Below are 25,074 nucleotides of genomic sequence, written 5' to 3' on the forward strand. Positions count from 1 at the left end.
CTACACAAATTAAATACTTCTCTAGTAGTTTTTTTTTTTTTTGGTACATACTTCTCTAGTAGTTTATTATCACTTATGGAGGAACTTTGTTAAACATCTATCACAGACATACCATAATGTGTATGGCTACAATATTGTGATTTTGCTACTGCACACTCATTCCGTTCATGTCTATGATTACACTGTTGTTGGATGTTCCAAAAATTTCGCAAAAATATGTTTTAATACCGCAACACAAATGATTTCTTTTCCTTCAGATCAATCACAAACAAAAAATACATGAAATTGTCAATTCCACGCATGATGGGGACATTTAGCTTAGAATTTCAAGTGCTCCACTGCATAGTCAATGGTCTATTTGTATTTAGTTGATTAAGAATCTAATGAGATGAAATCATTCCATCGCCAACACAAAACAAGGGAAGACTCCTGCTTCCTCACATGTAATCCATTACAAGTATTTCTCCACGCCAATCTTCTGCTTGGGACTATATATGTAAAGTTCCTAAATGTAACGACAAGAATCACTACTAGAAAAATTGAAATTGGAGACAGGCAATCCGTCTCTAAAATACAAAATTTCCGTCACTAAATCATTTAGAGACGGAATCAGAGACGGAACCAGTTCTGTCGTTGAATCTGTGGTCGCTAAGCTTATTAGAGACGGAATTTATATTCTGTCTCCGATTAGACACGGAATATTCCGTCTCTGACCTCAAATATCCGTCCCAAACATGTGATACCAGCACAAAAAAAATTCCATCTCCAAAGCATATAATTCCGTCTCTATAGAGACAGAATCCAAATTCCGTCTCTAACAGTAATATATTTTAAAAAAAAATATTATTTTCACATTGGCATTTTTCAAGCCTGCATATAAACTTGCTTCGGTCTAAATAATAGTCTAATAGAATTTAACTTAACATCAAAATTACACCATCTTAATTAAGCTTCACATATCACATTCTATATAATGTATAGTCCACAATAGATGTACAAACAAGATTTCCATTAAACTTGTTGAAGTAACATTGGTGAGTCAAGACCTTTACAATCTAAAAAATAGTTACCACAGCAAAATGAAGGCCGTTTTCAATACCCTGCCAAAACCAAAAACAAGAAGACAACAATGAGGATACATACCTGACAAGGCATATATGTTGTGTATGGCAGATATATATTCTATATTATTTGGCACATGAAGTTGGCACACGTAGTGTAATATTAACAACACCACATGCATAAAGGCCTTATATGTAGAATCAATTGTAGTGATGAGGAAAACCACAACAACAAGCCTATGGCTGCAGCATGTAATGGCCAGTTGCCATATTTTCAAGTTCCTAACCATGTTTTCTAGCGAAGTAATATATCATTTTTAAAAATAAAATAAAATCATACACTTTGAGCCTTAAAATATTTTATTTCCAATTAAAAGCTTTGGCACTTGAATGAACATTACCTTCTCAATGTAGGAGCGAACCATATTATCAATGCCGTGCAAAATATTGTCTGGTTGTCCCTCTGTGGTTATGCAACAATATCTATTAGCATCTCACACATCATTAAAAAAATATAATTCCCACTAAACATCCGTAAAACCCTGTACAAGAAAGACATGTCAATTCAATGCGTACCTACAACGACCTTTGTAAGCCCAGGAAGATCGATGAGTGTCAAGTTAACAACTGCAAGAGTCAGAAGAGGTCACCAGTAATTCAACACTTGAATAAAATGAACAAACAGCCACAAGATGATGCAAATTGTTGTTACCGACAGATCTACATATTATAGAATGCAGCAATAGTTAATAAAGAAAAAACCAGATATTGGAACGAACCAATTGGGAGAATATATGCTAAGATGAATAGGGACAGTTGAAATTTGTTTGGATCGACCGGTTTCTCTATCGGTTTCATCTTGAATTTCCTTCCTGACCACAGCTACACAACTATTTACTTACAACAATGAGAAGAAGAAAAAATCGCAAAAATTACCAAAATCGGTGAATCTTTTCCTCGGAAGGTGAAGAAACTCAGCATATTCTCTTGTTCCCTCATCACACTCTTGTGAAGCGGCAAAACAAGTGGCTTCGAGGAATGATCCCTACAAAACACATCAATTATGAACAAATTCTAAATCACAATTCACAATCACCGATTGTATCAATAAATACCTGATCCACGAGGTAAGAAATCTTTGTGTTGACAACGCTGTCCAATCTCCGTTTATGCTGCTGCTTTCTTGCTCTAACTTTCATCTATGTTCTTTGTACTAAGCTTGACCTTGATTATACAAATGATAGTGAATATCCAGCTCGATACCCCTGCTGAACTTGAACATAACAATTGATCAAACTAATGAATGTTATAAACAATTTTAACTTGCTTACCTCATCAGTCAAAGACTTGGTCTTCTCCTCAATTGTATTATCACTCGATACATGGAATCAATTTTCCCCTGTAGAAAATAAGCCACAATGAATAACTTTCCATATCTCAAGACCAACTACTGAAATGTTAACACATCAGCAACTAAGTTAATATGAAATCTAAACTAAACTAATATGAAAAGATTACCACACTAGAACACAATGATCATCAGTAAAATTCATTGGCAGTTAGACACATAAACTCCAGAACAATACCTTATGAAAAGATGAGCACAATAAACATTAAAAAAGTAAGTCAACTACTATTTAAATCAACAATGATAGTGATGAGAGTAGAGGGGTTATGTAACTTTATAATAAACAATGACCTTAAACACAATTCCTACAATAATATACACAGTGAGCCTAAACAAAATTCCTTCAAGAAACCCATAACCTGTAGATTGATTAGTCTACATATTAGTTTCACGATCAACATAGTGGAAATTATATAATAAAAATCACCTAGTCTAATAAATAGTTTAATTATATAAGACAAACATAGATTAAGGGAGTCGATGAGAGGAATAGATACACCATTAACTTCGATATTGATTCCAAAAACAAAAAACTATAACAAAAGTAGCAAATAGGAACCGAATATTTCCAGCTTTCATAAAACAATAGTTATGTCTAAAGTTAAGATGTATTATCACCACTTCCAAGTGTCAGGACCAAATAAAAATATTTGTCACACATAAAAAACAAAATAATGTATTTTCATGGCCAATACATGACAGTATCCTCGATTTGGTTCATATACTTGATAGTACATATATTCAATGGAATTCTCATGGGGTTTAAATAGAAATAGTTAAAAGGACAAATTTTGAGTACAGGCACACAAAAAGACTAAGTTAAACCCTTTTTCACTTGGGGAATAAGCTGAACAGGCTAAATTTAACACTTTTTCACCTATGGGTCATATTAAAAATCATTGCCCCTTAGCATAGAGATAGCACAGTTAGACCATATACTATAACTAAGCAAGTAAGTAGTAAAATTATAGTCAAATAACCTTAGCAATGAAACTAGACTAAACTTAGATAGAACAATGCATAATTAATGAATAATAGGAACAGAATGCACGACAGACACACATACATATAGATAAATATTTAGAAATGTAATAATATTTAATTGAAATTACCTAGAGGTTTTCGAAATCACTCTTAAAAGATTGAACACCAGCAGAAACACCTGAAAACATAGTAAAGAAATGATGAAGAAACTGCAGTTCACATAGGAAAAACATCAAAAAAATAAGAGTATCTAAGAAGCTAAAATGACACAAAACACATGAAACATGAAGAAGCCTTGGTCCCATAACACCATTACCCTGTAAATCACCGACACGATTCAACACTAACACGTTGACACCGATAATAATTTGAGAAAACACGTTGATATCCATAATAATTTGAGAAAATGACACAATTGAATGTAATTATTCTGAGATTTTGTACATGCAGTATACTTTTGTACAGACAAACAACTACTAAATATAAATATCAAATTGGTAAAGAAAATGTTGAAGAATCTCACCATATCTATTGAACTCAACAATATAAATCCAATTAATAAACCTTAAAAATAATCAAAATGCACATGAAAAAAAAAGTGAGTTTTTTCCAAACATTCTCACCAATTTTTTTCTCACGTATAAACCCATTTATTTTTTGTAACAAAAAAAAAAACCCCAATTTTTTTACAACTCCAATTTATCAATTGGGTTCTCAACTCCAATTTACATACCTGTATTTACAAATTTATAAACTGGAGAGGTGAAAAAAAATCTAAATTACAAACTTCACATAAGAAATTAAGCAACAAAGAACATGAAGAAAAAAGTTGAAATTGATAAAGATGAAATTACCTAAGATTTTTAACAAAGAATCTCCAATTGGTATTTGGTTTGTCTTTGTAACCCGTAATTGGAATTAGGGTTTGGAATTGGGAATAAGAGAAATTGATGGAAGTGAGTTGTTGGTAATTGAGGAGAAGGATGAATTGGGGTTGTTGGTAACATGGTTTGGAATTGAGAAAAAGAAGAATTGATGGAGGTGAGCTGTTGGAAGAAAGAATCGATGGAGTTGAGATGGTGGAGAGAACAATGAAAGAGCAAAGGGGAGAACATAGAAGATAACGTGAAAGTGGGAAGTGAAGTGGGAATAAGAGACAATCTTTGTTATTCTTATTCTTATTATATTATTATATTATTATTATTATATTATTAAATAAAAAATAAAAAGAGCACACCAAAGTTGAGCTGGGCGGGCTCCTTCAAAACAGGTGGGCGGGTAATGAAATATTTTGGGTGGAAAAATGAAAAATTCGATAGAGACGGAATTCAGAGACGGAAATATTCAGAGACGAAAAATTTCCGTCTCTGCTAAAAGTTTGACTATTTAAATAACTACTTGACCATTTAGAGACGGACACAGAGACGGAATACATTAGATACGGAAAGAAATTGTCTCTAAATTACGTCTCTAAATGTCCTTTTATATCACCAATTATAAAACTAGTTATTTAGAGATGGATTTAAAGACGGAATATTTTTGAGACGGAAATTTCCGTCTCTAAAACCGTAACAAATAAATAAATTATAATTTTCGTCTCCTAATACTTTTTTCCGTCACCAATTCTGTCTCTGTTAGAGACAAATCTAATTCTGTCTCTAAATTCCGTCGGTATTTTAGCTTTTTCTAGTAGTGAATCCTAACTATAGAGTCGATCCAATAATCTTCAAAAGTAACTGAGGCCTAAAGCAAGTTTTGATATATGTAGCATTTTTTGTTTGCATATGAGGCCTTTTTGCTTATAAAATTTAATAAAACAAATAAAAAATATTCTTGGTAGGTCTAAAGTGATGGCTTTAATGGCTTTTCCCTTGGGTCGGCCCTGCCTAATGACAAGCACATGTTTTTTCAAGGAATTGTTCTATCGTAAAAACACACATGACTTATAACAAGCTTGTGAATCTGATTTACATATTGGTTGTGACCATATGAACTAGTAAACCACCATTAGCATATATGGTTTTACCCTGTGATGCTTAAGCTATAAGTAGACAAACAAAAATAAAGTACTATGAGGAATATTAGGTGATAAGTGAAGTTCATGTTATATTTAACCGAAGTCAATGATCCAATACACTTTCTGTTAATCAAACTGAAGTCAATGATCAAATACACTTTCTGTTAATCAATACTATTACTAGTTTCGAGCTATAGTTTGGTAATCTGAGTTTAAGCAGCGAGAGCATAGTTATAGGATTATAGCCATCGTCATCGTTGTCATCACCTTCCATGTATGAATCTCCATCTCTATTGTTATAATCTTCTTCAATGCAAGTTATAACCAAACATTCGATCATTCAATCGAATGTTAGGTGGAGACTCATAACCAAACATTCGATCACTTTCACCGCATACAAATCTTAATGCTTATAGTGGCATGGAAATGGATGCCATTTAGGTTGAAATGTTAGGTGGAAAGAAGGAAAATAAGTTACCTATAAGATAGTAATTAAGCTACTTGAGTTAAGAGAGTTGGTCTTTATATAACAAGAAAATTTGTTGGAATAGTTCTGCAACCAGAAAGCCATGCTTGGAGTGTGTATTTATGCTCGCTGCCTGCTTGGAGTGTGTAACAGAAATGCATTGTTCTGCAAAATAAGGCCAGAAAAAAAAATTATAAGCAAACAACCAACCTGAGAAACATGCTCTTAGTAAATAACAAAATAACTAAAGAACAATCTACGAAGCCACAAGAACCAAACTACACCCATCAAAGCCTTAATTTAGGTTTTACCGAAAACCTATTATTCATTGCACAACTTCGGATAACACCGATAAACTGTCGCAATCATCATTACTAAATTTACCTCTGGCTGCAGCTCAAAGAATAACTTTATAACATAGACAAGTCCAAAAATGCTAAAACAAGCTATAGCATAACATATTCATAAATTAATAATTCAGAAATATGAAATTCTATTATTTACAACAAGATAGAAAATAACCAAGTTAAGATTCCTTCAGCGTAAATAATAGGCAACTCATGCTTTCTAATAATGATAATGACGAGGCTCTTCGGTGGACAGACTCTCCTAATGAAGATTCTTGTTTTAATAATGAGAGTGATAATAAGTGTAAGATTTGCTTTGAAGAATTTCGTAATGACCAAACACTTGGTAATCATTGGATGGAAAATCATGAAAAAGAAGCACAATGGTTATTTAGAAATCACATGTTCCGGGAAATGATGTGAACTTTGTTGAATGCTTGTTGCTTTTAAAATGTATTCCTTGTGGTAAACAATTTGGAAATATGGCGAACTTAAGCTTTCAAAATCACCTGAGCAATTAACTAACTTTGTCTAGCGGTGATGATTCTATGAAAAATCCATATTTTTTAAGATAGGTAATTTAAGATAACTTCACGTGTTGGGCTGAAGATGCTGATTTGCGATGACGAATGACATATCTCCAACAAAACTTATAATGTTGTGTACAAAGAAGTCTTTCGGAATTTAAGATAGGTAATTTAAGATAGGTCACTTATATTTTCTATTTCTTTTTTAGTTTGAGGTCTTTTAATTAAAACAATGTATTTCTTTGGTACTATATATATATATATATATATATATATATATATATATATATATATATATATATATATAAAGAAATAATTATTTAAAGTTTGTTGTTGACATAAAAGTCAAAACTTATCAACTAAATTTGATTTACAAATTAACATGTTATGCATTTTCCTTATACTTTTTTATGAAAATTATATGGAGATGTAATTTGTATTTCTCTTTATAATTTCTATCATTTAAATAATTAGTTTACGTATAAGGTAGGTTAAATTATACATTAGTTATAAACTTATACCCAAAAACAGTATTATCTATGGCCTAGCTTGACTTTTTTTTTTTTTTTTTTATAGAGAGGCCTAGCTTAACTTGAAATGCTGATATTATTATGTTGAATATTTTCACCCGAGTTTGAACTCGACATGACCAATCCATATATAAGGAAGCTCAAATCATTACTTTAGGCCTCTCAAAAATACGATTTTTATATAGATGTCTGCAAAAAACCAACTCAAAATTTGATTTCTATAAAACTAAAAATATAATTGTTTAATATGACTTTGAAACATTAATAGAAATGGTTTATTTGCAATCTTATGGGTTGTAGGGTATTAAATTTGTATTGGGGTTGTGTGTTTAGAATTTTTTGTCTTGTCTAATATCTTCTACGGTTTTCTCTTTTTTAATAAAATTTGATCTGGGTTTTCAAACAAGAATAAACTTATGATTTTGATGTGTATTTAATTTTACTTAAATTTTAAACTATGTCTTTACTGGAGGGCATGCCATTTTCTCTATATATAATTCACGAAGTATTCGATAAAACTTTTAGAAAATAAAATTGGTTTAATGTTAATATAACATGGGTTTGGTTCAAACGAGAGGAAGGGAGAAGAGAGATTTTAACGAAGGTGAGAAAAGAATAAGGGAAAGAAGAGGGATATTTTTATTAAATATATGTTTGGTTCAAAAGAAAGGAGGGACGGGAGGGGAGATATTTGATTAGAAACTTGTTACAAACCCGATGATAGAGTCTGTCCAATAATCTTCAGAAGTAACTGAGACCTATAGCAAGTTTTGATAGATGAAACATTTTTTGTTTGCATACGAAGCCTTTTTTACTTATATTTTTTTTAATAAAATATAATTTTTTTATTGGTAGGCTTAAACTCATGACTTTAATGGCCTTTCCCTTAGGTGGACCTTGTTTGACCATAAGCACATGATCGAAAACAAGCTTCTAAGTTTTTGGTTGAAGATAATAGTACTTGTCAATCATATGGTTTAAGCTAAGTAGACAATTGAAAATAAAGTATATTATGAAGAATATTAGGTGACAAACGCAGTTCTGTTGTCAAAAAAAAAAAAAATGCAGTTCACTTTATATTTAAATGTAGTCATTGATCAAATACACTTTTTGTTGATCAATAGTAGACGCATTCTTAATGGAAATGGATGCCATTTTGGTTTAATTGTGTTTGAGTTAAGAGTTGAGGTTTATATAACAAGATGTGAAGTTGTTGGAATTGTTCAACAAACCTAGTAACAACTTTTGTAAAACAGTCAATATCTTGATTAAGGCAGTTCACAATCAATAACTTCTGCTACAACACAAATTGCTGATAGATGAGTCCGCATTGCAGCATCAAAGGAAATAGCATAAAAAACCTCGTATCAGTAAACCCTTACAACAAAATAAGATGTACATATGCTTAATCCAAAACAAAGGAAAAGGGTCATACTGTCTTGAATGATGAAACTGCATGGCATCATGCAAAGGGACTGAGAAGAAAACACATTAATCAAAGAAATTACAGTCGAAGAACATCGTCGCCGCTGGTAAACGACCTACCCTACAAAGGATAATGAATAGACCATTATATTGGTGATGTTGAAGGACAAAATTCAAAGATAATACTGTAAGATATAAAATATAATAGTAGTAATAATAATAATAATAATGACAATTATTATTATTATTATTATTATTATTATTATTATTATTATTATTATTATTATTATTACTACTACTACTACTACTACTACTCCCTTCGTCTCATAATACATGACACAGTTGACCCTATTACGCATGCCAATGCATAATTTTAAACTTAAATATCTTGAATAATATGTTAGAAAAAATTATGAAAATTTGATATTTTGAAAATACTCATCGAGACGAATCTAACGACATCATATATGATATTATTTATCTTAGTATATTAGTGGAAAAATATAGTCAAAGTAAGTTAGGTCAAAATTGCAAATTTTCAAATGGGTCATCTATTGCGGGACAGAGGGAGTATTATTTATAAAATTTTAGTTGGAAAAAGGTTACAAATTTTTGTGGGATACCAAATTTTTTTACGAGGAAACATTAACTCAAAATATCAAAGTCTATACCTGGATTACAGAAGAAGTAGATGGTCTGGAATTAAAAAGACTATGTCAAGGAGCAGCTGATTGAATAGGATCTTTGCCGCTGTCGTCGTCGACCTCTCTGTCGTCACGTTTTCCTCCGCCATTGACCTTTCCTTTGTCACCTTCTCCTCCATGTCCACCATAGAACTCACCCCCTTCCCCTTCTCCATCGACCTCTCCGACGTCACGTTCTCCGCTGTCATCAACCTCTCTGCCGTCACGTTTTCCGCCGTCTCCTCCGTAGATCTCGCCGTCATCACGTTCTTCAGCGTCGCTGTTCTCACTGGAACCCTTAGCCTTCACCGACGATTGAAAGGTAAATATCGATTTAATTACCCTTTTGAATCTGATCCAGATGATTTGGGGTTTTTTCAGCATCAGTTACTGGTTCGACCGGGTTCAAAGCTAAACCGCCAACCAGCTGATTTGGTGTTTTTTCAGCCTCAATCACTTGTTCGACCAGGTTCAAAGCTAAACTGCCAAACTGGAAGTCAATAAAATCATTTTTTTGAACCTGGTTTGAACCGAAGGTAATGTTTTTCTTAACCCAGTTGGAGGAGGAACCGTAACACTTACCCAGACCTAGACTTAGGTCGAGGCTAACGTTTTTATCCTTAGGGATTGGAGGAGAAGAACCTGATTGCAAAATATAATTAGTTTTGCATCTTGATACTATGAAAATGATGTATGCTCCCTAACCAGATCCAAATAAAAAAGTTACACACATAGAAAATGCTTCAAATTGTCATCACACAAAGATAAATATTGAATCATACCTTATATTATTAATTGTCAAAGAAAACATGTTAATCAAAGAAATTACGCTCGAAGCATCAGTCGCCAACGGCAAAACAAAGGACAGAGAAAAGATCATCCACAACAAAAGCATGAGAAAGGTTTCACTGCAGTTCCAACAAAAGCAAAGATTTAAAAAAAAATAGGAGAAAACCAAATTATTTGATTAATAGATGAAAAATAGGAGAAGCAACGCTTAGTGGAATCGTATACATACCTGTAATTAAAGAATGGTGGATCCATCGATCGAATTGGCAAGGAAGCGATACCAAAGAGAAAATCTTTGAACACTATTGACTTGTAAGACGATCGACTTAGAATCCTTATATTCACATGTTTTGTTTAGCCGCATCCATTCTATGAATCTAGTCTTAATATATATTGTGTGAGTAGGTCAGTGTTATTCTAGGGTTTTGAAATACAACACTGATACATGATCCACCCTACGTGGCAGTACCACTCATCTACCACCACGTGTGACACAATTAATAATAAAAATTTTTGGCATAATATATGTCATACAAAAAAAAAACTGTTCATTTTTCTTTCATCTCCTCTTTCTCTCACCCTTGTTCTATTTTCTTTCGGCGAGGCCATTTCCTCCGCCATTCTCTTTGACACCATCACCATTACGTCTTGATGGATTTTCCAAAAGGTCGATCTCCTCCCACGTCCTTGTCATCGATGCCGATTTCTCCGCGATTAGGAATCCCTAGCTTGTTCCTCTCGTTTTCTCCCTCTTTCATCTTCAACGCAGATATATTTGTCCATGTTCTTTTTGTTCGATTCATTCATTCGATCTTGTAATTTTTGTTTGTTCCTTTTTTTTTGGTGTGATTCAATTCTCATGTTTCGCATATCAATTTAATTTGAATTAAGTTTAAACATTTTTGTGAAAATTGTAAATCTCAGTTTAGTTAATGCAGAATACTGATATGGAATAAATTGATTTTTTATAACTATATATGCAATTTAGCTAAAATATTGAAGATGTGAAGTTAATGGTGGGTGAAATTTGATGTCAGTGTTTGGTTGAGTTTGATGGATAAAGTCTATGTAGATTGAGTTGGTCTCAATCCATACTTTTCTATGGAGATTGGGTTAGTCCCTTAGTTAACTATATGGAGGCGTAATGTAGATTAGATTTCACAATAAAATGATTCAATAAAATGTGTTTCTTCGTCTCTTAATTCAATTAGATTTCTGTTGTGGGGTTGATACACTTATAGCTGAACAATTTTGAACAAAAGGAAAACTAATTGGTTACGCCTTTAAAAATTGTGGTTATATGGTTCCGTTATTTGATTAGATGTATTTTTTATTTTTTTTTGAGAGAATTTGGTTAGATGTATTTTTTATGTGAAAACAATATCATTTTTTTTACCAATTTATCAACAAAAGATCAAAAGTGACCACCTTCTATGTTTCCTGGTCTCTTAATTGTATTAAAGTTTTGTTGTGAGGTTGGTACACTTCTAGGTTACCAATTTTGAACGCATGAAAAATTATGGTTACGCCTTTGAAAAATCGTGGTGATAGGGTTCAGTTATTTGGTTGTATGTATTTTTCCTGTGTAGACGCCCTAACCAAGGAAGGAAGTTGGGTGAAATGGTTTTTGATGAAGATCACTGAAGATGTACTTTTAAGGATTGGAGTACTGTTTTTATCGGTGCTTCGTCCTTGAAGCATTCGTGTAGTTTGAATTGTTATGCGGCAGAATTTGTTATTTTGTGGTGTTTGCTTGGTGTGTTAATGGTATTGCTTCTTGGTTTCTGCTAGCTCTCATGTGTTTTGCAGATGTGCTTCGAGGTGTTGGCGTGTTGTTTCTGTTCTAGCTGATGCTTCAACCTTGAAGCACTGGTGTAGTTTGATTTGTTTTGTTCCAGAATTTGTTATTTTCTGAGGCATAAATTATAGGCTAAAATGTTATGGTGATGGAGGTTGTTGATTTTCTATGGTGTGCTTAGACATAGACATGAGTCCTAACTTTGGTGAACCCAAGGAAAACTAATTGGTTTGAATAATTTTCAAGTAGCCTTGGGGATTGCGTTTATGGTTGGGTTGGTGTGTTGATACTCATTTTGGTTATGCAATTAATTGCTGTCACAATTTTAACAGGAGTAGCAGGTTCAAATGCAAGAATGTTGATGGTGTTATTTTTAAATACTTTTGATAAACACAATTTATTAAATATTAAATAATTGTATTTACTTTATAATATGGTTTATTTTTAAATTTTTTGAATGTCTAATAATTTTTTTATTTATTGCAGGATTTTTGTGTATGGCAACCTCGTCATCACACTCTTGTAGAGACAAACTTTCATAAGTTAGCTGGAAAATTTTATCAGATTTATTATATGATGAACGGGAGGAATGAAAAAAACACAAGGGCAATTATCGTACATCATGGATTGGAGAAAAAAGTTGGGAGTTATTCGAGAAATATTGGAAGGAAGATCCAAAATTTAACAACCGGTCCTGAGCTAACAAGGAGAACAGGGCATCTATTGTAGGGAGGACATAAGCACGCATAAGGCTGTGTCAGTGTCCCTACCTCAAAAATTCGCAGGAATAGATCAAAAATTTCCTATGAGTATTTTCCTTGGTAATTTCCTCGAAATGCTTTGTTTTTGACAAATTCGGTATGTTTTCCGACGAATAAATTCCTAAGGAAATTCAGTGATTTCTTATAGTGCTTCTATATGTATTCATATATATCATTTACTGCAAGTTCATTAATACAATTTTTCCTGTATAAATTATGAACAACATACCAAGACTATCACATAAAGGCAATAATATGAATTTCAATAATATGAATTATGAACAATAATTTCATTATAACAGTGCTTGTATAACTGCATTCCTTCATTTTGTATCCAAACCACCTAAAATAACTTTACACAGTGATAGTGCGTGTGTATGCCCACCATTATTTTGTAATTTTAGGGAAGATAAGCCCATCAGCAAATGGGAGACCTCGAACGAGACTTTTAGATTTCATCATGAAAAAATGGTCCAAATTTCAGATAAATAAACAAAAACAGTAGATTCAATAAATTTACATTTTAATTGTAAGCTGAATTTTTCATTATTTACTATCAATATTACTTACACATGAATAGGATGCAAGCAGGCAACAAACTGCATTGGTAGACCTTTTCGATTGGCAAAACCAATCCTCGTAAACACAACATTCATGGACCTAGGAGACATAACATTGCTATGCATAAAGCCTTGAACTCTGATGCTAGGAAGCGTCAAGCCGATAGTGTCAAAAGCAAATAGTATAAAAGCTTGTTGATTGTCGGAACATGTTTTCTCATGTTTTAAGCAAAACAAAAAATGCACATCTTCTATTAATCCGCTGAAGCACACTAATGGTAAGCATATCATGTTACCTTAGTTTTTCAAGGTCCAACTCGTTTAATGACTACACAAATAAAAAACTTCTCTAGTAGTTTATTATTACTTATGGAGGAACTTTGTTAAACATCTATCACAGACATACCATAATGTGTGCGGCTACAATATTGTTATTTTGCTACTGCAACACAAAGGATTTCTTTTTCTTCATAGCAATCACAAACAAAAATAGATGAAATGTCAATTCGATGCTTGATTGGGACATTTAGCTTGAAATTTTCATTGCTCAGCAGCATAATTGATAGCTTTAGATCATCTAATGTACAACAGTGAGATGAAATCATTCCTTTGCCAACACAAAACAAGGGAAGACCACTGCTTCTTCACATGTAATCCACTAAGGATTTCTCCACACCCATCTTGGACTTGGAACTATGTAAAGTTCCTAAATGTAATGACAAGAATCCTAACAATAGTGTCGGTCCAATAATCTTCAAAAGTAATCGAGGCCTAAGGCAAGTTTTGAAATATGCATGTAGCATTTTTTGTTTGCATATGAGGCCTTTTTGCTTATAAAATTTAATAAAACAAATAAAAAATATTCTTGGTAGGTCTAAAGCGATGGCTTTAATGGCCTTTCCCTTGAGCCGGCCTTGCCTGATGACAAGCACATGTTTTTTCAAGGAATTGTTCTATCATAAAAACACACATGACCTAAAACAAGCTTGTCAATCATCTGATTTACATTTGGTTATGACCATATGAACTAGTGAACCATCATTAGCATATATGGTTTTACCCGGTGATGCTTAAGCTAAGTATACATAAAAATAAAGTACTATGAAGAATATTAGGTGATAAGTGAAGTTCACGTTATATTTAACCGAAGTCAATGATCAAATATATTTTCTATTAATCAAACTGAAGTCAATGATCAAATACACTTTCTGTTAATCAATACTATTACTAGTTTCTAGCTATAGCTTGGTAATCTGAGTTTAAGCAGCGGTAGCATAGTTATAGGCTTATAGCCATCGTCATCGTTGTCATCACCTTCCATGTATGAATCTCCATCTCTATTGTTTTAATCTTCTTCAATCCAAGTTATAGATGCATAACCAAACTATTCGATCACTTTAACCACATACATTCTTAATGCTTCTGCTGGCATGGAAATGGATGCCATTGTGGTTGAAATGTTAGGTGGAAAGAAGGAAAAGAAGTTAGCTATAAGATAGAAATTAAGCTACTTAATATAACAAGAAAATTTGTTGGAATTGTTCTTCCACTAGAAAGCCATGCATGGAGTGTGTATTTATGCTTAAAAGTGTTAGTATTGCTCGCTGCCTGCTTGTGCGATTGAATACTGTGAAGCTACATTTCAAATCCTCCATTTAATAGACGGCGTAACAAAAATGCATTGTTCTGCAAAATAAGGCCAGAAAAACATAAATTATAAGCAAACAACCAACCTGAGAAACATGCTCTTAGTAAATAATAAAATAACTAAAGACCAATCTGCGAAGCAACAAGAACCAAACCACACCCATCAAAGCCATAATTAAGGTTTTACCAAAAACCTATTATTCATTGCACAACTTTGGATAACACCAATACACTGTCGCAATCATCATTACTGAATTTACCTCTGTCTACAGCTCAAAGAATTTATAACACAAACAAGTACAAAAATGCTTAAACAATAGCTATAGCATAACATATATATATATATATATATATATATATATATATATATATATAATTCAGAAATATGAAATGCTATTATTTACAACAAAATAGAAAATAACCAAGTTAAGTTTCCTTCAGCGCAAATAATGTCTTAGGCAAAATGCTCATGCTTTCTAGTAATGATAATGTTGAGGCTCATCAGTGGACAAACCAGCGGCGAAGCTCGCACAATTTCTACGAGGGGGCCAAATATAAAAAATAAATAAAATATTTTTTAAAAATTAATATATTAAACTTAATAAAAAAGTAAAATAAATTTACAATAATTTATACTTACATTTAATGAAACGACAACGAAGATAATAAAAGTTAAACAATAGTTATTTATAAAAGTTGAGTTTTATAGAGTTGTGAGAACTTAAATTTATCCATAATTGACACTAAACTAAACATATTATCAATATTTGTGCAATAACATCTCCCTTTAAAACAACAAAATTGTTTGGAGTAGCCAAATAATATATTAATGGGGTAGCTGCATATAAAGTTATACCAATTATTTAAGTTTTCTTCTTCTTTTGGGGTAGCCATTGCTACCCCATGGCCATGAAGCCCTTCGCCCCTGGGACAAACCATAGTCACAGAATTCGCTGTCCTTCAAGGGAACCGCGAATTGGTTCGCGCGTACCGGTTCGCGGTACTTTTGCGAACTGGTTCGTCCGAATTCGCATCTGAATTCGCAGAAAGCAACGTACCGGCGAGATGAAGAGAGAACCGTTCAAAATTCTCACCGTTTTTCATTTTTTTCAGTTTTGAATTGCATTTTAGGGTGAAGGAAAGGGGTAATTTCAAGTGTTTTCATCCTTTTGACCCGATAACAGAACCCTCAATAGTTGCAGAACATAAGATTGCATAGGAAAAGGAAGCGTGAGGCGGGACAATATTCAATTGCTGAAAATTAAGTGTTAAGAAATTGACATATGGAATAATTGGGTGCTGGAGAAAGAAGAACCGAAGAAGATGAAAAGTTTGTTTTTTTTTGTTCTGTAGATGAACATTAGTGTTAAGAAAGAGAAAACGAAAGGTTAAAGAGAGAGACGAAAGTTAGAGAGACAGACAGACAGACCATTGATTTGGTAAAGTGAATTTAGGTTTTTTTTTAAAGCTTTTCTTTTTCTTTTTCTTCTTTTCTTTTCATTTTCTATTATATTTTTTGTTAATTAAATATTTTTTTATTAGTAACGTACCGATTATTATATTTGAACGTACCATGAACCCAAATAGCGTACCGACTCTGTATACCCCCCACGTACCTAGTTTTTTGAAAGTCGCGAACCGCGTACCCGAATTCGTACCACGTACCGAAGCGAATGGCGAACCGTGTGACTATGGGACAAACTCTCCTAATGAAGACTCTTGTTTTCAGAATGAGAGTGATAATAAGTGTAAGATTTGCTTTGAAGAATATCCTAAAATACTTGGTAACCATTGGATGGAAAATCATGAAAAAGAAGCACAATGGTTATTTAGAAGTTATGCTTGTGCCCTTTGTTCAGGGACATGATATGAACTTTGTTGAATGCTTGTTTCTTTTAAAATGTATTTCTTGTGGTTAACAATTTGGAACACTATACACACAATCAATAACCTCAACTACAGTACAAACAGTTGATAGATGAGTCGGAAACTCAACATAAGTCCTTGCAGCAATCCCTTCGCCTATGAACAAATCATCATGAAATAGCATAAGAAACCTCATAGCAGTAAATCCTCACAAGAAAATAAGATGTATATATGCTTAAATGAAAACAAAGTAAATGGCTCATACAGTCTTGAATGATGAAACTGCATAGCAGCATGCGAAGAGACTGAGAAGAAAACTCATTAATCAAGGAAAGTGAAAAGGCCATTTTATTGGTGATGTTGATCAGAAAAATTAAAGTAGTAATATTCAATTTATGATTAAAGGCTCGATGGAAGACAATGGAGACCTTAGGCAGTGTTTTTGTTGTCAATTGTGTTTAGAACAAGGCCTTTTTCTTGTGCAGTTTCAGACAACTTAATTTTGTGACCAGTTTCAGAAACCTTAGTGGGTATATTACCAACTGAATCCTCAAATTGTAATGATTCCAAGCATGAGTCAGACTAGGAGTAAAGTTGTAATGATTTGTCACTAAACAACCTAACTGCCCTCTATGCCGCTCATGTCTTCGTTGATCAAAAGAACCCTTCCACTGGACCCGTTGATTACTCACAAACATTTCTTGAAATGGTTTAATAAATATTATATACATTTTTGGCATCCCCAATAAAATAACTTGTCAGGGCCGCAAGTGCACGGTTGTGTCGGTTTTAGTATAAAAAGTATCGTATCCACAGAGACCAATTTAACAAGTACCGCTTCTTGTCGTTTCTATGTTTATCTAAGGCGAAATTCAAAACAATGGTTTCGCGCGTAAAATAAATATTGATTTTAATTAAATATTTGACGTGTAGAGACCAAAACGATGGTTTCCGTCGACCTTCGTCACTCGAGTAACTTTGCACTAATTCAATAGTAATGAGAAAAATAAAACTTTTATGGAAAGTATTGAACAAGAGACTTTGTTTGCTTTCGCAATACAATGTCAGAATTTTTAGGCGCGTAACTACCTACTTTCGTAGTATATAGTTCCAAGCTTAAAAAATTTCCTTTTCTTAATTCAATAAATTCCTAATTAAAAGAAAAGAAGTGCTTTCGCTTTAACCTTTTCAGTTAAAAATATGAAATTTTCTAAAGTCGGATGTCGTTTTCGCTCTTTCGATGCGTAAACGATATCTCGGTGTCTCTACTTTCGTAGTAGACTTTTTAAATTGCAAAGCAGAATTTTTCAAAACAACTATTTAAATTCTCGTCACAATAAACAGGCGCGCAGTTACATGAGTTTCGTCAGTACAACGGTCCCTCGTTTTGAACTCAAATAAAACTACTCAGACATAATGAAATAACAATCTAAACCTATTTGTGATAGATTCATATCAAAGCAAGTAAATGAAAGGAGCTGAACCTGTTATAGTTGGAAACTTTATTAAATAAAGAAAAGCAAGAAAGAACAGCTGCGATAGTGTGCAATTTCAATTAGTACCGTAGTATTAATTCTCTTGAACCTTTGAACCGTAGATATTCAATTCCAATTGAAGAAAAGACTCCAGGAATTCAAGAAGCAAAAGTATAAAGTGGAATCAAAATATTATTACGTGGAGCCACTTGAAATAAAAGGAATAAATGGAATTAATATGAATAGAAGCACCGCAAATTGAAATTGAATGGATCGAAATATAAATCAAAGGAGCAACATCAAAGTAATAACAAGAGTTAGCGGCTGAAATCAAAATTGCCGAGAACCAATAGTTTTGAAACTATTATATTGTACGGCAGCTAGGGTTCAAAAGAGATAACAAAATAAAACAGAAATTGAAAAACTCGGCTCCTCCGCAACTGAGTGTCTCATGTGCTTCTATAGTCTAATTCTTGAACAGAAAAATTGCCAAAGGTCGTTGGGCTTGTGACACATGATTTCTTCCTTTTCCTCATTTTAGTTCACTTCTGCTTTTTACACCTTATGGTCCTGAAACACATCAAAGTACTAGCGGTAATCGTTCAATCCATAGAACATGTCAATAATTCATCAAGATCCGCCACTAATGTCGCATTCATCATTACTAAGTTTACCTCTGTCTGCAGCTCAGAGAATAACTTTATAACACATCAATAATTCAGAAATATTAGATGTTATTATTTACAACAAAAGAGAAAATAATGAAATCCATAGAACATGTCAATAATTCATCAAAAGTCAGATGAAAAATACATAACCAAGTTAAGATTGACACCATTTTATCAGACATTTAATTTCATATCCTAGTCGGTAATTTATGGTGAGTAATATAATAAAAATCTATTCAAGAACAAAAAAGAAGTCCCTCTATCCCACCTTATCCAAAATAAAACGCAGCAGCAGTGACAAGTGTCTTTTTATTAAATAGGTAACTTCAAACCTTACTATTGAATTCTACTTGCTGAAATATTTTCAAAGCTCGAGAAAGTTCGGTTTTTGGATGATGATGATGATGATGTAGTTGTGCAGAAAGATCTTATCTATCTTTGGTTGATTAATTTGAAGGGAGACATAAATGATGATGATGTGAGGTTTTTGAGATATAAATGGTGTTGTCACCCCAAAAGAACAATGAATCATTACAATACAACCTACCAAGCACAAAAGTAGCAAGAGAATAGTAAGCGAGAGACAACTCGAGGCATCAACTTTATCGCAGTTCAAAATTTATATGAAATCATATATGAAGAGTAAAGATTATTTTGGACAACTAGCTATTTTTGACATTTCGTATACAAGATCAAATGTAACCATCTTTTTTCTTTTTTTTTTTGTTGCAGAGGATAGAATGTAAAAGGTTTTTGCATATTTGTTGATGTGAAGTGGAATTTAGCACCTAATTGTTCTGTTTGAAGATGGTTATTATAAAATGGCTAGTTGTATGCAGATACCATATTTCCACTATGCATTCAAACTTAAATTTTGGGCTATATTTAGTTCGTTATAAGACCAACGACTTCTTGCATTTTGTCTGCGTTTTACAGCGTTTCTTTTTTACAAACATACCTTTTGATAGAACCAATAATGGAGGATTCACTATAAAATGTGATTAAGTTTTCTGTTGTTGTTTAATTTCGACTTTTTAGCAGGTTGTGGCAGAATGTGATGATATTTATCCTAATCTCAGAAAGTTATGCACACAAACCACACTAGTAGACCGTTACAAAGTCTATTGTAGTGGATTGTGAATCCATCATGCGTGATGCAACCTAGGGGTTACCAAAACATCTCGTTGTTTTGAAATAAAAAGGTTGTTCGATGGAAAAAGTAAAAGTTCAGCCACATCTAAATTTTCATTCAAAACCAAATCATTCTTAATCATGTTATTCATCAGTCCACTATTACATGAACTAATGGTAAACAGAATAAAACAAATCTTGATATATAAAAAAGAAATGTCCAACAAATCTAGTAACAGCTTTAGCAAAGGCCAATACCTTTCTCAGTTACTTGATTAAGGCAGTTCCTCCAGTATAATAATCTCAGGAAGACTATACACACAATCAATAACTTCAACTATAACACAAACTGTTGATAGATGATGTTAGTAACTTAGGTAGTAGTGATAGTTAAGAGTGTAGTTGGATAGTGAAGAAGGCTTTAGTTGATAGTTGAAATATAGTAGTAAGTAGTGTGAGGACTTGGAGCAAGAATATATTGTATTGCTCTCCAAATTAGATTGATTGGATTATTTGGATTGATTACAAATGAGTACATGCTTGCCTATTTATAGGTGTGAATGTCATGTTCTAGATAGTTCTTTCTAGACTCTTCATGACATTTCATACTACATGTGTAGTATTAATTAATTCTAAAACATACTAAACTATTCTAGAGAAATCTAGGCATGTACATCATTCTATAAACTACTAATGCATTCTAGAGAATTCTAGAAATATGCAGCACATTCTAACACTCCTCCTTGATGCATATTTCGGTAACTCCAAGCATAATTCGTAGTAGCTCAAATCTTGATCTAGCCAAATCCTCGATTGATAAAATGTTGATCAATTCTTGTGTACCATGCTCGAGGATGTTTATTATGCCCATTCAAAGATTTTCTTATTCTTAGATCTTTTCCTCCATTGCCTTTGGCACATAATTCTGGTTTTGATGCCACTTCATAGTTGTCAGACTCATGTTTAGCCAAGTTGCAAGTTTCATATATATCCACCAGTGATCCCACTCTTGTTGGAGTAGATTTTAGAGAAGAAGTTTCTTGTTGAAAATGTGAAGGTGGCGTACCTGGTTCCTCAGTTGCTTCTTCTATAGCTTCACTGTTTGATTGTTTTATTGGAATGGTAATGCTGCTTCTCTCAACTTGTCTTGCATTCCTATTCCAGCTTGCATTTTCATCAACTTCAACTTTGAAGGCAGTGTTAGTAGTATATTTGAAGCTTATTGGAAAGCTTCTATTTCTTTTTTCCATTTTTATTTTGGCTATCTCTTGCCTTTTGTGATTGTTGTCATATATTGAGCATGTGTCTCCTTCAAAGTGTATAATATATCCTTTCTCCAACATTTGACCAATACTCAAAAGATTTTCTTTAAGATTGGGAACTAGTAAAACGTCTTTGATAAACCTCGTACCTTTCTTAGTCTCCACCATCACAGTGCCTTTGCCTTTAGATTCCACGACTGAGTCATTTCCCAGTCGAACCTTTACTTTGACAGAGTAATCAATATCCTTGAAGATGCTCTCATCTTTGGCCATGTGATTGCTGCAACCGCTATCCAAGTACCAATTACTTAATTCGTCATTGGAATCTTGGGTGGCATAAAAAAGAAGTTGGTCATAGTCACGTTGGTCCTTCTCACACTCATGCTCTTCAACGAAGTTTGCTTGATGCTTATTTTTGCTATAGCAGTCCTTCTCCACATGTCCAAATTTCTTGCAGTATCCACATTGTGGTTTTCCGCGCCATCGACAATATTGCTCGGCATGATTGGTCCTCTTGCATATGCCACATGGAGGATAATCATCTTGATTTTTCTTTGAGAAATTTCTAGAAATATCTTTGTTTCTAGAATTTTCTCCATTTTTCTTGTTTCCTCCAAATCCTTTATTTTGAGACCGTAATTTAAGCTTTGATTGAAAGGCATTTTCAATTGTATCATCGTCATGCCTAATCAATCTTTGCTCATAAGCTTCTAGTGAGCCTATTAATTCTGTCACTGACAAAGTAGACAGATCTTTGGTTTGCTCAATCGTAGTAACAATTGCATCATACTTACGAGGAATAGAAATTAGAATTTTCTCAACAATTCTTTTGTCGAGAATACTATCCCCGTAAGTTTTCATTTGACTCACTAGTTCTTTTATCTTGGTATAATATTCTTTTATGGTCTCAGACTCTTTCATTTTTAATAACTCAAACTCACATCTTAGAGTCTGAAGTTTAATGGCACGTACCTTGTCACTTCCTTCAAACTCCTCCTTTAGTGTACCCCAAGCATCTTTGGCACTTGTAGCTCCCATTATTCTTGGAAATATATTGTCTGCTACCGCTTGTTGCAGAAAGAACAATGCCTTTGCATCTTTCTGTTTATTTTCCTTCAACTCCTTTTTCTGAGCTGCATTAAGAGTTGAAATGTCTGCGGGAATTGTAAATCCTTCATCTACAATCTCCCATAAATCTTGAGAGCAAAAAAATGTCTTCATTTTAATGCTCCAAAAATCATAGTTTTCCCCATTGAAAGTAGGGATAATCATAGATGATGGTTGAATGGTATTAGCCATGGCTTAGGGAAAAGTTTAGAAATTGTGTAGAATATAAGGAGGGTTTGGTTGAAATTTAGGTGGATAAATTGTCTACGCCCAATATATGATCGAACGTAGCTCTGATACCACTGTTAGAAAATATAGCGTGAGGGAGCTAGTGGTAGGGACACACATTAGTGATGAACATATTGTAGGAGGAGACACATTAGTGATATGGTGAAGCCTTCAATATTATTGACATTGCATCTCAAAGGCTTAAAGGCTTGAATACAATTGCACCCATATAAGTCTATTTATAGGTGCTTATAGATGTTTCTAGAACTAGAATAATCTAGGCCTTTGTTTGCCTTTTCTACATTAGAATATTATGGATGTTTCTAGGCTACAACTTAACCTAGACATTAATGGAACAATCTAGAAACATATAATAACTTTAAGCTTATTCTAGTTTTCTCTAATGTATTCTAGAAATATTTAGAAATGTGCATCATATTTCAACACTCCTCCTTGATGCATATTTCGAAAACTTCAAATGTAGTACGTAGTTGCTCAAACATAGATTTGTGCTATCATCTCCTCCTGCATTGATACTCTTCATAGTTGATCAATTTGACATGATAGAAAATTTGTGCCACCTCTTGCCGGAATATTTGTTATTGGTCTTGATGAAGACTTCTGCATGGACCATTCTTCCTCCTTAGTTGCATGTGAATCTCCTTGTCGACATTGTTGAAGATTTCTGACAGGGAGAATTTCTTGTTCATAATTGCTTGTGAGTCTCCTTGTCACTCATGTAGTAGATTCTTGACAGGGACTCATTCTTGCTCTAGTAGTTACCTATGCTTGTACTCAAGTTAAGCATCAGAGGTCACATGTCTCCATTTATATTTATTGCCTGGACTTGTGCTCTATTCGAACTTGAGTGTCTTATTCGCCATAGGTCTTCGACATTAGTCGGACTTGAACTTTAAAGGATCGGGCTGTTAGGCTACCTGAACTCCTCTATAGCCTTCTTAGTTTTTTGTTTGAACTCAAACAGAGTAGAGCCTTGTGGCTACATGTACTCCTTTTGTGTTTGAGTCATAGACTGATAATTTCTACTTTTGTAGAATTCATGTTATAGAAGAACATATAGTTGGTGACACGAGGTCATATTTTGCTACGCTCTGTTAATGACCGAACGCAGCTCTGATACCACTGTTAGTAACTTAGGTAGTAGTGATAGTTAAGAGTGTAGTTGGATAGTGAAGAAGGCTTTAGTTGATAGTTGAAATATAGTAGTAAGTAGTGTGAGGACTTGGAGCAAGAATATATTGTATTGCTCTCCAAATTAGATTGATTGGATTATTTGGATTGATTACAAATGAGTACATGCTTGCCTATTTATAGGTGTGAATGTCATGTTCTAGATAGTTCTTTCTAGACTCTTCATGACATTTCATACTACATGTGTAGTATTAATTAATTCTAAAACATACTAAACTATTCTAGAGAAATCTAGGCATGTACATCATTCTATAAACTACTAATGCATTCTAGAGAATTCTAGAAATATGCAGCACATTCTAACAGATGAGTTGCAGCAATCCCTTCGCCGAACTAACATAAGAATCCTCACAGAAGTAAATCCTTACAACAAAAGAATATGTACATATGCTTAAATGAAGAAAAAAAAAGGAAAAGGGTCATACAGTCTTGAATGATGAAACTGCATCGCAGCATGCGAAGAGACTGAGAAGAAAACTCATTAATCAAGGAAATCACAGTCAAAGGCAGATCGTCACTGGTGAACGACCTACAAAGGATAAGGAAAAGGCCATTATATTGGTGATGTTGATTAGTTTGTGAGGCATCTGCAACATTGTATATATTTTCTTTTTCATTTTTTATTAACAAGTCACAACTACCTATGGGGTCAAATAAAGTGGAAATGAATTAGTTCGTGACAAAAGAAAGAGAATAGTAATTTAACGAAGACATACCAAAATTTATTTGGTGTTTTATAATCCTAGCTAATAAAAAAGCTAAAAATAAATCTCCGTGAAAATAATTTACGTTAAGACGGCCGGCAGTAGAATTCACCACAACAATTGTTGCGAATATGTTACCTGAGAGTATTGCATAATGGTATAGTTCAGGAGGGTCTTCAAACATATGTTATCTGAGAGTATTCAATCTTTGATTAATGGCGCAATGGAAGACAATGGAGACCTTAGGCAGTGTTTTTGCTGTCAATTGTGTTTAGAACAAGGCCTTTTTCTTGTGCAGTTTCAGACAACTTAATTTTGTTAGTTGGTATATTACCAACTGAATCCTCAAGTTGTCAAGTTGTAATGATTTTTTTACAGTCTCATTAATTGTTGATTCCAAGCATGAGTCAGACGAGGA

The 25,074-nt window shown here is 33.3% G+C and overlaps 1 protein-coding gene across 5 annotated transcripts; it reads right to left on the reverse strand.

Annotated features, from left to right (window-relative positions):
- Positions 1-886: 886 nt before the first annotated feature.
- LOC146937142 (dynamin-related protein 12A-like) lies at positions 887-4,610 on the reverse strand. Of its 5 annotated transcripts, none has more exons than XM_085751598.1 (9): positions 4,308-4,602; positions 3,582-3,631; positions 2,393-2,460; positions 2,177-2,326; positions 1,998-2,106; positions 1,841-1,933; positions 1,638-1,688; positions 1,463-1,524; positions 887-1,100 (listed from the first exon to the last, which is right to left on the reverse strand). In XM_085751598.1, the coding sequence occupies exons 4-9, from the start codon at positions 2,258-2,260 to the stop codon at positions 1,056-1,058; spliced, it is 444 nt and encodes a 147-aa protein (XP_085607724.1). In that variant the 5' UTR covers positions 2,261-2,326; positions 2,393-2,460; positions 3,582-3,631; positions 4,308-4,602; the 3' UTR covers positions 887-1,055. The 5 variants fall into 5 exon arrangements, with proteins under 5 accessions (XP_085607724.1, XP_085607723.1, XP_085607725.1 ...); XM_085751597.1 differs by having other exon boundaries at positions 2,177-2,329; XM_085751599.1 differs by having other exon boundaries at positions 2,177-2,285; positions 2,393-2,458; positions 3,581-3,631.
- Positions 4,611-25,074: the final 20,464 nt, after the last annotated feature.

This window comes from Medicago sativa, chromosome 3 (genome assembly GCF_051527215.1).
Source record: "Medicago sativa cultivar Bolivia chromosome 3, Bolivia_mono, whole genome shotgun sequence".
NCBI classification, from domain to species: domain Eukaryota; kingdom Viridiplantae; phylum Streptophyta; class Magnoliopsida; order Fabales; family Fabaceae; genus Medicago; species Medicago sativa.

Excerpts from the sequence above, each read along its gene's own strand:
- LOC146937142 (XM_085751596.1), bottom strand. The coding sequence starts at position 2,260 with ATGAAAGTTAGAGCAAGAAAGCAGCAGCATAAACGGAGATTGGACAGC. Across the intron at positions 1,934-1,997 it reads GAAAAGATTCACCGATTTTG|GAAGGAAATTCAAGATGAAA; the intron begins GTAATTTTTGCG and ends AGCTGTGGTCAG. Across the intron at positions 1,689-1,840 it reads AGCATATATTCTCCCAATTG|TTGTTAACTTGACACTCATC; the intron begins GTTCGTTCCAAT and ends TGACTCTTGCAG.